This window comes from Ovis canadensis, chromosome 20 (genome assembly GCF_042477335.2).
Source record: "Ovis canadensis isolate MfBH-ARS-UI-01 breed Bighorn chromosome 20, ARS-UI_OviCan_v2, whole genome shotgun sequence".
Lineage (NCBI taxonomy): Eukaryota > Metazoa > Chordata > Mammalia > Artiodactyla > Bovidae > Ovis > Ovis canadensis.
The window spans coordinates 27105218-27119254 of NC_091264.1; the positions used below are offsets into that span (position 1 = coordinate 27105218).

The 14037-nt window shown below is 38.0% G+C and overlaps 1 protein-coding gene across 2 annotated transcripts in view; it reads left to right on the forward strand.

Annotated features, from left to right (window-relative positions):
- ZFAND3 (zinc finger AN1-type containing 3) overlaps nucleotides 1-14037 on the forward strand; it is a 316184-nt gene that overhangs the window by 251070 nt on the left and 51077 nt on the right. For both annotated transcript variants that reach the window (XM_069564258.1, XM_069564259.1), the window contains exon 4: nucleotides 12301-12366. In XM_069564258.1, coding sequence (XP_069420359.1) covers nucleotides 12301-12366 — 66 coding nt within the window. The remainder of the gene's footprint in view (nucleotides 1-12300; nucleotides 12367-14037) is intronic.

Here is a 14037-nt window from a genome sequence, read left to right on the forward strand (position 1 = left end):
TTCACTTTTTGATCTGTCAAAAGGGTAATTCTTTAGATTTAATAAACAATAGGATGCCATGTTGGAGAAGGCAATGGCACCCCACTCCAGTACTCTTGCCTGGAAAATCCCATGGACAGAGGAGCCTGGTAGGCTGCAGTCCATGGGGTCACTAGGAGTCAGACACGACTGAGTGACTTCACTTTCACTTTTCACTTTCATGCATTGGAGAAGGCAATGGCACCCCACTCCAGTGTTCTTGCCTAGAGAATCCCAGGGATGGGGGAGCCTGGTAAGCTGCCGTCTGTGGGGTTGCACAGAGTCAGACATGACTGAAGTGACTTAGCAGCAGCAGCAGCAGCAGCAGCAGCAGGATGCCATGTTGGTAAGGAATTTTTAAAATTCCAGAATACCAGTATAAACACTTCTTTACATAGTTCAAATTATGACATTTTCAACTATTGTTTGCAAAGAAAGGTCCTATTAATAAGACCTGCTAGTGTTTATTTCTACAAAACAAAGAGCTTTGACTGCAGTTCCTTTTGATCATTGTCACATTTGCCAGCTGTGGTACAGCTGCTTATAGGAGAGACTCAGCACGAGTCAGGGAAGAGGGGTACCTGTGTTCAGGATTCTTTTTACATGCCCATGAGACAATACTTGCGGCCTAAACAGATGTATTTTTCTATTTTTTCCGAAGCCTCTTATGGAGAACATGCACAAGTCACTTTTCTGAGGATGGCAGTGCATTCTTTCATTTGCAGACACAGGACAAGATTGATGAAAACACTCTTGGTAGCTAAATTATGTCAAAAAAATAAAAGCTCTTGTAATGCTGAGTGGTTTCTTCATTAATGTTGTTATGAGATTCATGCTCATGTTGATGGTATAATGCAAATGTAGAAATCTGAGTTGGGCCTTAGTTAAGCCTGTAAATAGTCAGAACTGAAGTCTAAATTGGAGAAGTGACAGCTCCTGATTTCATATCCATATTAAGTATGCTTTGTCACAGATAGGAACAAAAGTGTCTAAAAATAGAACTGACTTCATTCACCAGGTGATATTTTGACCCCTCAAAAAAGGATTCTTTCTAGTTTTGAACCTCAAGATGGTGGTGTCTTAAGAATTTCAGTGTTCATTTCTGTTGGACCTTATCACAGTTTGGAGTATTGGTGGTCAGTGTGTGTGAGTACATGGTATGCTCTTTCTTGGTTATAAGCGCGCTAGGTAAGAGATCACATCTGAAAACTGAAATCAAACAGATTTAACTGCTTGCTCAGAGTACTTTGAGTTACATGAAATATGGTTTTACTCTTCTTACATAAGTAGCAGAAATAGAATGTTCTGGGTTGAAGTTACAATTGTAAAGTTTATTCCACTATTCCTTGCCTTCATGGATTCATGGGTCAGGAGACTGAGTATTGTTAAGATGTTGTTTCAAAATAAAGATTCAGTATAAACCCAGCAGTCTACTTCCTCTGTGTGTGTGTAGCTAGATTGACAAACTGATTCTAAAATTTTTGTAGAACTGCAAAGGACCTAGAGTAGCCTCCAGGGCTGGTGGTTTTATAACTTGACAGTATAGCGCCAAAATATTTAACGTTATTTAAATATTAATGCTTTGTTGAGAATAGGCAAACCTTTGACCGTTATTTGTATTAGTGCATTGATTGGTCTTTGCAAGACTAGAGTAAGTCAGTTGGCATGTGAACAAAGTGTGGAGAACTTGGAAAGTATATTAACCTGTTTTGTTCTATACCAGTGGTTCTCAAAGTGTGGTCCAAGGACCTGTAGAGGTACCCAGGACCCATTAATGAGGCCCACGAGCCCCTCCCCTTTCCAAGTGTGAGGGCGGTGTTTCTTCATATGTTTCAGATGAGTGATGCATTGTAACAGATTGAATGCAAATGAGAAAACCTAGGCTTCTTCCTTTAAGTGAGGCCGCTCTCATTTTTTAGAAATGTGTATATTTCATAAAAACATGTTTTATGCTGACGTGTAATTATTTTGTGAATTTTAAATGAAAATTTGCAATTTTTTTTGTTTTAATTTCAAATAAAGTAAGCATCAATAGCTATAAACCACATAAACAAAAGGTCTTTCATGTTTTAAGTGTAAAAAGGTCCTAAGATGCAAATGTTTGAGAACTACAATGTTAGATTAAAGCCTGTAAATATGGTGAAAGTCAACTGTTTATTAATGGTTCAGTTTCCCTTCTGAATAGCTATGTATGTGTGATAATTGATTTTGGCCTGAATCATTTGCATTCAATAGTGAAAAACATATTGAACAGCTAATATGCTAGAGTATCAAGATGCATAAAACTTTGCCACTAAAAAGAAGCTCATGCCATTAAGGCCATTACTGGGGTCAAGAGAGCATTTCTTCCAGAACAGATCCCACGGACCCTGTAGGGATGTCCATGCATGCTCATGTACGAGTGTGTTTGAGTGCTGTGCAAATGCAAAGTATTCTTGATTTCATTTTGCTTGTTGTGGTGTTCCCTGGGGAAGGTGAGGTGGGAGAATTTTAAATTTTATTTCTGTTGTGCAAATAGGCACACTTACATAAACACGTATACACACAATATTTGCAGAGCTGCCCAGCTACAATTATTTAGGAGAGTGGGGGTGGAATGATAATGAAATTTTGTTGAGGGAGCTGCCAATAAATAGCAGCTTCTTAGCCACTTTGGAAATCCCCTGCTCATGAATGTCTTAATTCAGATCCAAATGGCATGAGAGATCACGCAGTGAGTTAGGGTAAGAACTTCTGAGAGATTAACACTTAGATTCTATAACAAGTTTTGTAAATGTTTTAATTTGGAAATTTCATTTGGAGAAGTGGGAGGGCTATTATCTGGGCTGAGGATTTTCTGTAAACTTAGATTCCCACTTGTTATACCTTTATGTATCCTTGTTTTTAATCGATGGTACTTTTCAAACTCAATTATGTAGACAGATTAGGTGTGTCCTTCTTGATTAAAACAGTTTGAGAATTGCTGGTTTAGAGTAAAGTGGGATAGGGTTTTCTTTTCTGAAGAGATGGCTTATTTTCTTGTGCATCTTGATCTATCCCTAATATTCATGTTTTACCATTTACTCTTTTAAGTCTTCATGTATATTTTGAAGGCTTTTATAGAAGAAATGTTTTATTGCTGAAGGAATATACATTCTCTGGATATTTTTTAAAAGAGTTCTGCATTCTTAACATGGCCACATCAGAAGACAGTGTTGAGTTTATTTCACTATCTCCATTGCATAGGTTTTTTTTTAAGTGGCTCATCAAAAAAACACTCCATAAGATATGGATCTCTAGAGTGGGGAGAGAATTATAGCTCTTGAATTCTATTGTCCGAAATCACCTTTTGAACAGCAAGCCTGGGAAAGTGAGATGTTGCAAAGGTAAACAATGTCCAGATTATGACAGAGTGGAATTGACAAGCTGGTTAAAAAAGGATGATGCATTTCTAATTAGCCCACAGTGACTTTAGTTAGAAATTAATTAGATACTGTTATGTAAATGTCATGTTAATTAAGCAGGAATATTGAAGTGTTATAAATCTACAAAAAGAATGGCTATTTTTGTGTTTTAATGTTTTGCAGTTACCATGAAAGAGCTGATAGTAGAATATTTGATTATCGAGCTTCTGGCAATTTTTAGCTGACTGACTCCTTGACAGACCATTTTTCCTAATTGATGTGGTTTAGCATGAGGATAACTGCAGCCAGTGAGGACTAGTGGAATCAAGAGCCAAAAATAACCACTCATCACAGCTGTTTTAATAAGACCTATCTTGAAAATTGTTGATCTCTATTCAAGGATAAGGAGAGTACTGTTTTTCTGTATTTATTCAGCCTTAGAATTTTGAGTGCCTAAGATGATGGGCCAGCATAAATGCGGCTTGTATTCTGGGCTTTTTCCTGAGTCATAGTCTCCATTCAGTCAGTTGGATTGACTGCTACATCGGAAGCTCAGTGTTTTTTGACATGCTCAGTAACTCTACAGGAGGCTGAAAAAGAAAATTTAAGATTCCTGCCACTTTAACTTGAAATGTGAAAGTTGGTAGTTGACAGGATACCTTTATTCTGTCCTTCTGGTTTTGCAGGTTACAAATGAAGTTAATATGCAGATTTGACCCGTCTTTTATTTTATACTGATGAAATCGGTACAGTCTCCTGAAGAAAATCCACTGCCCTGTTGCATAGGCTAAAAGATTTCTGGTTGTTGGGAATACGGTTGAAGAATTTCATTTCATAGCTCTCATGTGGAATTGCAAATGCGATCCATAGTGCTGCATTATGTATGACACCTTTGATACAAGAATGGAAGCATCCCTAGAAGACAAGACAGAGTATTCAGACTTAAGTCACAAGCCACAAGCTACCACAGACATTATTTACATGCTAATTCCGGACTGAATTGTGGAAACTTAGGAAAAAGTTCTGAATATAATATCAAGTGAAAAATGATAGTATTAAGTATCTTCAGATAATGAAGAAACTTGAAAAAGTTCACATATTTAATTTTGCTTTAGCAAAAGAAAGCAGAAGACACTCATGGTGATTGGCTAAAAAGGTCAGCTGAGTTAATCTTGATATTGTCTGGTTCAGAATTCCCAGTGAGTGTCATATTAAGCAAGGAACCTTAACTGTGATTTTATTTTTAATATTTAACAACCCCAAACTCATTGTTCCAAACTCACTTGCTATTAATATAGGATAGAGGGTAATGGTGTGAATTGTCCTGTGCTTAGAAATGCATTTATTTTCCCAACCTTCCACTCTTGATCCCAACACACACAGCATCTCTACAGTTACCTGTAGAACCCAGGCCTGAAAAGGTTTCTTTGTTTTACTCTTCAAGTATTAGCTCTGCCCATCCTGCTGCTTGGAAGGAAGAGGCCAAAAATAGCAGAATTTATAATGATTTATGAGACTATATGCCAGCCCCCCTCGCAGACATTAGCCAGCTCCATTCCCTTATGGAGCAGATGCCCTGAGTTTGACCCTTACCATCAACTCTCAAAATTACTTGGTTTGCCATACCCATACGAGCTAATGCTGTATTTTTATCGTTGTGGACCAAAACCTGGAAAGGGTCGCTTTGAGTGTCTCTTAATTTCCTGAATTCAGTGTAACACAATTGACTTGCAATTAATTGTGTAAGAGTGGATATTGTAACCTCCTGTGGTTACTCCTTTTATTTGAAAGTATAGGAATTTTATATGAAAGCACAGTTAGTGTAGAATATATGTGCATTGTTCATATGCATCTGTTCTGGATTTTGAAGACTTTCATAGGTTATAGTCTGCCAGACCAAACTTAATTCCAAGCTCTGTGTTTATAATATTGTCCAATTATCAAAGCTGGGATGCATTATCACTGCCAGTTACTCTTGTTGTCAATTTGTTTTGACTCGACTATGGTTCTATTTGTCCTTTACTGTAATGTAGTGAATACATTGGATTGGGTTGTTAGTTTAACAAGCTCTCTGGAGAACACTTTCATGATGATACATGTTGAGATATGCTAGGTAGCCTTAAAGTTATTTGCGTATTTGCCAAAACCTACAGAAATTCATTCATTAGGAATTTTCATAAGGATAAACTTTCAACCTACAGATGAGGTAAAGATTGCATTTGTAAACATGGGAGAGTTAATTCATGAGTCCCAGCCAAATTTCTTCAGGGATTTTGATTAAACTAGTTTCTCTCTGTTCTTAACAATTTTAGTAAATGAATTATTTTATATCCTTTTAAACAAATATTCTGCTAGTTAAGCTGTGGTTGACCCTTGTGTTTTGTATGGTTCATAGTATTGTATGAACTCAATGATCTTGGCCATACATCGAGCTGCCAGTTAGTGTTATCAGAGATTGGAACTAACTGGGCTGTTAATATGTACATTGTGTTCAGCTGGTTTAAAAATGTACACTAGTCTCTTCCTATGCCCACTCCAGCCTATTGCATTCAATTTTCCAGAATCAAGACCTGGGAATCTGTATTTTTAAAATGTACCCTTGAACTTTCTGGATTCCAGAAATGGTTCTGTATTTTTATTTGGTGGTGGTTACACAAGTATATATGTGTTTAAAACCCTTTAAGGTATATACTTAAGATTTGAACACTTCATTCTAGTATTTCATTCTCTTTATGTTGAACCTCAATAAAAAGTTTTTTAAAAATGTATACTTCTCTCCTGATTCGATCAAGTCACTTGCATTGGTCACTTACTGAACACTATTAAGTGCCCTTTGTCCATACAGTCATGCTGCTAAGTCACTTCAGTCACGTCCGACTCTTTGCGGCCGCATGGACTGTAGCCCACTAGGCTCCTCTGTCCATGGGATTCTCCAGGCAAGAATACCGGAGTGGGTTACTTTTTCCTTCTCCAATATAGTCATGCTGCTGCTGCTGCTAAGTCGCTTCAGTCGTGTCTGACTCTGTGCGACCCCATAGACGGCAGCCCACTAGGCTCCACCGTCCCTGGGATTCTCCAGGCAAGAACACTGGAGTGGGTTGCTGTTTCCTTCTCCAGTGCCTGAAAGTGAAAAGTGAAAGTGAAGTCACTGAGTCGTGTCCAACTCTCAGCGACTCCATGGACTGCAACCTACCAGGCTCCTCCATCCATGGGATTTTCCAGGCAAGAGTACTGGAGTGGGTGCCATTGCCTTCTCCAAATATAGTCATGACCCAGGAGTAAGTGACAAAGTGAGTTTTGACCCTTGGGTTCATAAAACCTCATGGCAGAGACAGTGAAGATATATAACATAAAGCTTTATAGTTTGTGAAGCCTTTTTTGTATAGATGATCTCATTAACTTCGTGGTTTATAAGCAATTTTATTATCCCCATGTTTTTGTCAAAAAAAACCCTAAGGATCACTTACCTGGGGTTACTAAGTAAAGATTAGTTATAGACAACCCAAAAGCTATGGGACACTGTAAAAGCAGTGCTAAGGGGAAGGTTCATAGCAGTATAGGCTTAGCTCAAGAAACAAGAAAAAAGTGAGATAAATAACCTAACTCTACACCTAAAGCAACTAGAAAAGGAAGAAATTAAGAACCCCAGGGTTAGTAGAAGGAAAGAAATCTTTAAAATTGGGGCAGAAATAAATGCAAAAGAAACAAAAGAGACCATAGCAAAAATCAACAAAACTAAAAGCTAGTTGTTTTAGAAGATGAATAAAATTGACAAACCGTTAGCCAGACTCATCAAGAAACAAAGGGAGAAGAATCAGATCAACAAAATTAGAAATGAAAATGGAGAAATCACAACAGACAATACAGAAATACCAAGGATCGTGAGACTACTGTCAGCAACTATATGCCAATAAAATGGACAACTTGGACAAAACGGACAAATTCTTACAAAAGTACAACTTTCCAAAACTGAACCAGGAAGAAATAGAAAATCTTAACAGACCCATCACAAGCACAGAAATTGAAGCTGTAATCAGAAATCTTCCAGCAAACAAAAGCCCAGGACCAGACGGCTTCACAGTTGAATTCTACCAAAAATTTAGAGAAGAGGTAACACCTATCCTACTCAAACTCTTCCAGAAAATTCCAGAGGAAGGTAAACTTCCAGACTCATTCTGTGAGGCCACCATCACCCTAATACCAAAACCAAAGATGCCACAAAACAAGAAAACTGCAGGCCAACATCACTGATGAACATAGATGCAAAAATCCTTAACAAACTTCTAGCAGAATCCAACAACATAGTAAAAAGATCATACATCATGACCAAGTGGGCTTTATCCCAGGGATGCAAGGATAATTCAATATCTGCAAATCAATCAATGTAATGTACCACATTAACAAATTGAAAGATAAAAACCATATGGTTATCTCAATAGATGCAGAGAAAGCCTTTGACAAAATTAAACATCCATTTATGATAAAAAACCCTCCAGAAAGCAGGAATAGAAGGAACATACCTCAGCATAATAAAAGCTATATATGGCAAACCCACAGCAAACATCATCCTCAAAGGTGAAAAATTGAAAGCATTTCCCCTCAAGTCAGGAAGAAGACAAAAGTGCCCACACTCACCACTACTATTCAACATAGTTCTGGAAATTTTGGCCATAGCAATCAGAGCAGAAAAAGAAATAAAAGGAATCCAGATTGGAAAAGAAGAAGTAAAACGCTCACTATTTGCAGATGACATTATCCTCTACACAGAAAACCCTAAAGACTCCACCAGAAAATTACTAGCTCTAATCAATGAATATAGTAAAGTTGCAGTATATAAAATCAACACACAGAAATCCCTTGCATTCCTATACACTATCAATGAGAAAGCAGACAAATTAAGGAAACAATTCCATTCACTATTGCAACGAAAAGAATAAAATACTTAGGAATATATCTACCTAAAGAAACAAAAGACCTATATATAGAAAACTATAAAACACTGATGAAAGAAATCAAAGAGGACACTAATAGATGGAGAAATATACCATGTTCATGGATCGGAAGAATCAATATAGTGAAAATGAGTATATTACCCAAAGCAATCTATAGATTCAATGCAATCCCTATCAAGCTACCAACGGTATTTTTCACAGAACTAGAACAAATAATTTCACAATTTGTATGGAAATACAAAAAACCTCAAATAGCCAAAGCAATTTTGAGAAAGAAGAATGGAACAGGAGGAATCAACCTGTCTGACTTCAGCCTGTACTACAAAGCTACAGTCATCAAGACAGTTATGGTACTGGCACAAAGACAGAAATATAGATCAATGGAACAGACTAGTCCAGAGATAAATCCATGCACCTATGGACACCTTATCTTTGACAAAGGAGGCAAGAATATACAATGGAGAAAAGACAATCTCTTTAACAAGTGGTGCTGGGAAAATTGGTCAACCACTTGTAAAAGTATGAAACTAGAACATTTTCTAACACCATACATAAAAATAAACTCAAAATGGATTAAAGATCTAAATGTAAGATCAGAAACTATAAAACTCCTAGAGGAAAACATAGGCAAAACGTAAATAAATCTGACGTAAATCACAGCAGGATCCTCTATGACCCACCTCCCAGAATACTGGAAATAAAAGCAAAAATAAACAAGTGGGACCTAATTAAACTTTAAAGCTTTTGCAAAACAAAGGAAACTTTAAGCAAGGTGAAAAGACAGCCTTCAGAATGGGAGAAAATAACAGCAAATGAAGCAACTGACAAAGAATTAATCTAAAAATTGTACAAGCAACTCCTGCAGCTCAATTCCAGAAAAATAAATGACCCAATCAAAAAATGGGTGAAAGAACTAGACAGACATTTCTCCGAAGAAGACATACAGATGGCTAACAAACACATGAAAAGATGTTCAACATCACTCATTATCAGAGAAATGCAAATCAAAACCACAATGAGGTACCATTTCACGCCAGTCAGAGTGGCTGCTATCCAAAAGTCTACAAACAATAAATGCTGGAGAGGGTGTGGAGAAAAAGGAACCCTCTTACACTGTTGGTGGGAATGCAAACTAGTACAGCCACTGTGGAGAATGGTGTGGAGATTCCTTAAAAAGCTGGAAATAGAACTGCCATATGACCCAGCAATCCCACTGCTGGGCATACACACCGAGGAAACCAGAATTGACAGTGACACATGTACCCCAATGTTCATCGCAGCACTGTTTATAATAGCCAGGATATGGAAGCAACCTAGATGTCCATCAGCAGATGAATGGATAAGAAAGCTGTGGTACATATACACGATGGAGTATTACTCAGCCATTAAAAAGAATACATTTGAATCAGTTCTAATGAGGTGGATGAGACTGGAGCCTATTCAACAGAGTGAATTAAGCCAGAAAGGAAAACACCAGTGCAGTATACTAACACATATATATGGAATTTAGAAAGGTGGTAATGATAATCCTATATGCTAGATAGCAAAAGAGACACAGATGTATAGAATAGTTTTTTGGATTCTCTGGGAGAGGGCGAGGGTGGGATGATTTGGGAGAATGGCATTGAAACATGTATAATATCATATGTGAAACGGACTGCCAGTCCAGGTTCGATGCATGAGACAGGGTGCTCGGGGCTGGTGCACTGGGATGACCCAGAGGGATGGGATGGGGAGGGAGGTGGGAGAGAGGTTCAGGATGGGGAACACATGTACACCTGTGGTGGATTCATGTCAGTGTATGGCAAAACCACTACAATATTGTAAAGTAATTAGCCTCCAATTAAAATAAATAAATTTATTAAAAAAAATAAACAGCTGACCAAAAAAAAGAGTAGTTGTAGGACTTAACTGCTTTTTTTCCTGAAATAAGAATTATTCATTTAACAAAAGAACAAAAACAAAAGCCAAGAAAAAAATCACACCTGGGAACAGAAGCTATAACATTTTACAGAGCTACAGAGCTAGTGCCCAGTGAGTTTTGAGGATGTGGGGTCTGTATTAGTTTTCCTTGCAATCACTGTCTCTCCATGTTGCTTATTTTCGTATCACTCGTGCTCATTTAGACCTCTGGGATTTTAGTATGTTAAGCTTTCTCTGCTGAATGTGACATTTGTCAAAAACTTGTCAGTTTTTCTTGCCCTCTTCTTTTGATCTTTGTAACTTTTAATTTATTCTTGCCTCATTTTCAAATCCTTGAGAAGTATTTCCAGGTAGTGCTGGCCAATGATGAATAATCCTTCTTCCTGATTACATTTAGCATTTATTACTTGTTCCATATTCTTTGGCACTTGATCATTTTGCATCTAGCTCTTTATTGCTGTCATGTATTATTCTTTGTACAAGTGCACAAGTTTTATCTTTCTAACAAGATTATAAGCCCTCGAGCATGAGAGTAACCTGTGCTGACACATCAAGATATTTGCTCGGTGCTCTTTGACATTAACAACATGCTTACTTGATTTTTCCACCTTTTACTGTTTTCTCTCTGTGTCTCCTTATACCCACTAAAGTTTGCTGCTGTTTTGGGCCTTGGTATAGGAAAGAGTAGAGTAATGATGAGCTTCTTTGGTGGGATATCTAGGATCCTAAATCCATGGATCTTGGTGGCACAAACTCTGAGCTCTTTCATTTCCTTCTGTTTTGATGAGTAACTTCAGTGAGAGGAAGTCTGGTCATAGATGACATATTGTTGTTTAGTTGCTAAATCATGTCCAATTCTTTGTGACCACAAGAACTGTAGCCTGCCAGGCTCCTCTGTCCATGGAATTTTCCAGGCAGGAATACTGCAATGGGTTGCTATTTCCTTCTCCAGGAGATCTTCCTGACCCAGGGGTTGAACCCACATCTTCTGCATTGGCAGTTGGATTCTTTACCACTGAGCCATCAGGGAAGCCGCATAGGTGATAAGCAGTTATGCTAAATAATCATGTTTTCCTTCATTCTGGTCACCTGGAGAGACTTTTCAAAATATCTGTGTAACATTTGCTTGTGTGTCCCATTCCTTAATGGTCATCACTATTGCCCCACCCTGTGCATGTCAAAAACCTCTGGTCTTCAAGTTTGTAAGGTAACTTCCTGTTTCAGAAGGTAGGGTGTTGGAGTATATATCAATATCAGCTTAAGAATTTGTTTGTGGTCCTGATTCTGTAGAATGAAATGACTGCATTTCAAGTCTTCACCCACTGACTGACTGTGTCTCTCATACTCTTGAATTATACCTATCCATCAGCTCCCTGGGCCATGAAAATTCCATGAAGGCCCTCTTTGTGTCATATTTTTATAATTAAACTAGATATTCTTTCTTGGTTAGCAGTGCTGGCTTTAAATATTAAAATGATCCTTATTTTTTCTGATAAGTAGTTTCTGCTTTAGGGAGGTTCCCCACATGCTTTAAATAAGGCCAGTTTTGCAGTAAATTCAAAGGTGGGGTGACCACTGAGATAAACCTAAGAAGGAGACTCCTGCTTATTGCTGTGTGGAAAATTCATCTCCCCAAACTTACAGGTAATTTACCCAGATCAGAATTCTAGTTAAAAGTTTGTACGTTAATATCATAACGTTATGTGAGATTTGAATGCATGTAAGAATTAAAGATATTAAAATTTAAAAAATAAAAAACTAAAAAAAAAATTAAAAAAAAGAAAAAAAAATAAATAAATGAAAATGATGTTACAATATAGAAAGAATATGGACCGTTAGACTGAATTGCTGAACTAAAAATTAACCCATCACCACCATCACCATCTTCATCCGTTCCTACTGCTCCTCTTTACGCATGCTTACAGGCTGATCCCTTCCATTTTAGGTTTATCTTTATCCAGGACAGCCCCTCTGGGTATGCAGAGGATATGAACTGACTCTTGTGCCTGCCTTTCTGTTTCTAGGTGGGCCATGCACAGATACAGCTCATGTCTCGTTAATCACACCAACCAAAAGATCCTGTGGTACAGGTACGTACATTGTTCTTACCTGGATCCATTCTTACTGGAATTATTCACAGGCATTAGCTACTGGTTTTAATGTGGTGTCCTTGCCAGAGTACTCTCTGATTTCTTCCATCATTTGTGAAGTGATGTATTATGTGCTTAGTATTGGGAGTGGAGTGTGAGCCGAGGTCAGAGTGGTGCTCTTGGAGGTCAAATTTGCTGAATTAATGCTGGCAGCTAGAACCAAGAAGGTGGACATCAAAATGTACCTACTTCCTAATGTCTGAAGGATGTTATTAGGATCTAAAGCTTGCAGAAAATGTAAATCAATGCCTAGTATAGCTTGTGGCTAATTTGTGTAAGTCATGGGCCTACTAAAAAAAATAAATAAATAATGTGACTGAAGGGTAAATGACGTACAGGTAGTCAGCTTAACTGACTAGTATAGTACCCTACTAGTTTTAGAAAATTTATTTCCTTTCATTCATGTTAAAGCCATGGTGTGTACTGAAATCATTCTTTTCAGATACCGTGGAATATCCCAGAGATCTTTGTGCATCTGTGACATTTTTATTAAGCATGAAGTCATGAATCTTGTAGCTCTCTAAAGAGTGCTCAAAAGGCCTGTTGTTCCCTTACCCTGTAGCTTAATTTATTTTCAACAGTATTTGCCTTTTTAAGTAATGCTGCTTGCTATTTAAAGTATCTTAAGGATTATATTTGAAAGAGTCAAAATAATCATATTGTTCCTCTAAAGGTCGAAGTCAGAGTATTTTTCATAACTTTAAAAGTCCTTTTAACTCCCTGGTGGAAATAGCACAAACCATCTCTGTGTACAGACTTACCCTGAAACCCCAGCCCCTTTAAATGCTCATGAGTTTGATGTTAAAACCTCAGGCAGGCCTGTCTGTGCTTGGCAGAGGCGTTCAGTCTAGGCATTGCATGCTGAAGAACTTAATTTTATTCTCTTGTTCCCAGTCACCAGTTTGCGCCAGGGCTGTGTGAGATAGTCCTGACCTGCTCCATCCCTCCTGTATCCAGTCCCCAAGCTCTGCTGGGTAGTTCCCGATTGACACAGAATAGAACTGTTGCCTGGGGTGAGAGTGACTGTCCTGCTTTGACCAGCGGGCAGTTGAGCACCATCTTCATATGGACCCCAGCCAGAAGCCTGAAAAACATGCAGAGCCCTTTGATTTCAGGTCCAGTGTTTCACACACACAGTGTACTTTGGTCTTTGTTTTTCCCTTCCAGTCTTGCCCTCAGGCCAGGGCTTACTGTTCGCACTACCAAGGTGTGCAAGTCACATCCAGGAAGGAGTCTCGAGCCTGTTGGGTCTTCTTGAGGATTTAGGGAAGGGACTGCGTGCTCAGCTTAGACACTGAAACTACTAGGAGCCCTTCCTGAAGGTCGTGGACTCGTGTCCTTCATCTTCTTAGCAGATCTGTTTTATCCTTTCTGTTGTCATACTATTTTATGTATCTAAAAATAATACCATTTAGTGCATGCTAACTGCATTACCAGGCACTATCAATATTCTTTACATGCATGCATATTTAATCTTCATAACAATTCTACATGATGGTTATTCCTCTTTTACAGTTAACAAAGACAGGCACTCAGAAATTTAAATATATTTCCTGGGGTAATATTGCTGGTAAGTAATAGAGTTAGGACTTGACTACATGCTTTAGATCC